We start from the raw sequence: 1,983 nt of genomic DNA on the forward strand, positions 1-1,983 counted from the left end.
TTTTCTAGGAGAAGAAGTTTGTGTGAACATAGAAATATCTCTCAACAAATGTTTCCATCTTGCTTGGCCTGATTAATTAGAACCTAATGTGGTAGAAAGCTCTAAACTACTTCTCCAAGCACGCTAATGCAAAATGTTGTTTTTATATTGTGCAGAGGTTTTTAATAGGAAAAGATTAGAAGAGTTCTAGCACATATCTGCTTAGTTTCTTCTATACACCCACCCTTTTTTCACATGTTTGAACTTGAAAATCAGATTGAGGAGAAAAATGATGATTCTGGAGTCATAAGAAGATCTGGATTCTTCACGTAAAAGGTAAATTTCAACGTGCTTACCGATTTTTACATCCTTACCCTGTCTTCTTCATTTGAGGTTTTTCACTACCTTCAGGTTCGATGCTGCAGCAAACCAGTGAACTCCATTCCAATGAATCCCTCCCAGAAAGAGTGTACCAATCAAGAATCAACCTCGACTCCACAACAACTTAGCGTTTCCTGGAGAGTTTGTGCGGTTTTTCTTTCGTTTCGATCTCCTTTAATGTTTTGTCGTCAGTAACTCTTTGTTGTAGTACTTTGGCATTTTCTGCCACGGTCCATCGCATGACATCTAATGAGAGGGAGCTTGCTGGTTCATGTATATGGAAGATCAATTTTTTTTTTTTTTATTACTCTACATTAAAAAAAAAAAAGTAAAATCCTTTTATTTGTTTTATAACTTCTGCTGGTCCAAGTCTCCTTCGAATGTCAGCAACTCAGCATGTTTTATCTTTTTCCTCTACGCCCCCTTGTATATATAATTAACTAAAGAAATTATCTCCAAATTCCCTTCTTTTAAAGCTAAAGGGGTCATTATTATTTCTAAGTTCCTCTGGTCTGGCTCATCAAAACAAAAAAAATTACCAAAAATTAAGTTTGCCATATCATACAAGAACAATCCCACTTATTAACCAATCCAAGGAGAATGATTTGATGAGAAACCAAACGCTTAAACAAACAATCTAGAGAGAGTATTGTACTATGTAGCCTGCAAAGACAGTAGCGTCGCTGATGAATGTGAGACAACGATCGAGAGAGCAATTTGGTGTTTTCTTGGTTAATTTCTACACGGAAAAGGAAAACTACAATTAGTGGAAAATTCCCAACGGTTAGATTAATAAAGAGAACGTGTATCATTCATTTAATGAAGAGAAGATACACTTCNTGAGTGAGTTATTGAAGGCCATCGAGGAGAGACTAAGTTCGTCGGAGATGAGACTCTACACTTCCTTGTGTAAAGGCTTTCAGTCCCATAGATTCGGCTATGACAAATTCGTTACGTATCTTCTAGTGTTGATCAAAGAAAAGAAGAGTCTTTATCATCGCTTCATACGATTTGCCAACGGTACTGACAAAGAAGAACAAGAAGATGAAGTTGGAGAGACCCGACACGGTGAAGACACACTTAGTGATCCAAAGATTGGAACATGTCCTGAGTTTAGGGTTAAAGTAGATGAGATCCCGGAAGAACGAGGGGTGGATGAGACCAACTTGGAGAGAAAGAATAAGAAAAGAATCTTGTCTCCAAAGGATTTGAACCTCCCTCTGAAGAAAAGGAAAAGGTCTAATCCTGAACGACGAGTGACACCTAACTATAGGCTTATCCCCGAGGAGCTACGGTCACCGGTCTCAGACCCGGTTCTGAACAACACGTATGTTGTGAAGAGATACGATTTCGAGGGAGGTAAGGTGCTAACCGGAGTCGAAGAAGAGATGATTAAATGCGAAGATCAGATGTACGAGGCGGATATGTTGATGAGTGCTTTGAGAAGTGCAGTGGACAATGCGGAGAGAGTTATGAGGGGAGAGATGAGAGTGGAAGATCTTGGAGTGAAGTTTTACAGATGCATTGAAGTGTTATATGATGGAGACATGTTTGAGATAGTGAGAGAAGATCACCAAAGAGCTTTACCTGTGATCTTGATACGGTTGAATCAGAAACTGCGTG

At 39.0% G+C, this 1,983-nt stretch overlaps 1 protein-coding gene across 1 annotated transcript in view; it reads left to right on the forward strand.

The window, feature by feature from the left end:
* LOC104748514 (paired amphipathic helix protein Sin3-like 6) overlaps positions 1,248–1,983 on the forward strand; it is a 2,053-nt gene continuing 1,317 nt past the window's right edge. Inside the window, exon 1 of the mRNA XM_010470143.1 lies at positions 1,248–1,602. Within this exon, the coding sequence (XP_010468445.1) occupies positions 1,248–1,602 (355 nt within the window). The remainder of the gene's footprint in view (positions 1,603–1,983) is intronic.

The sequence above is a fragment of the Camelina sativa genome, chromosome 15 (assembly GCF_000633955.1).
Source record: "Camelina sativa cultivar DH55 chromosome 15, Cs, whole genome shotgun sequence".
In the NCBI taxonomy this organism is placed as follows: Eukaryota; Viridiplantae; Streptophyta; class Magnoliopsida; order Brassicales; family Brassicaceae; genus Camelina; species Camelina sativa.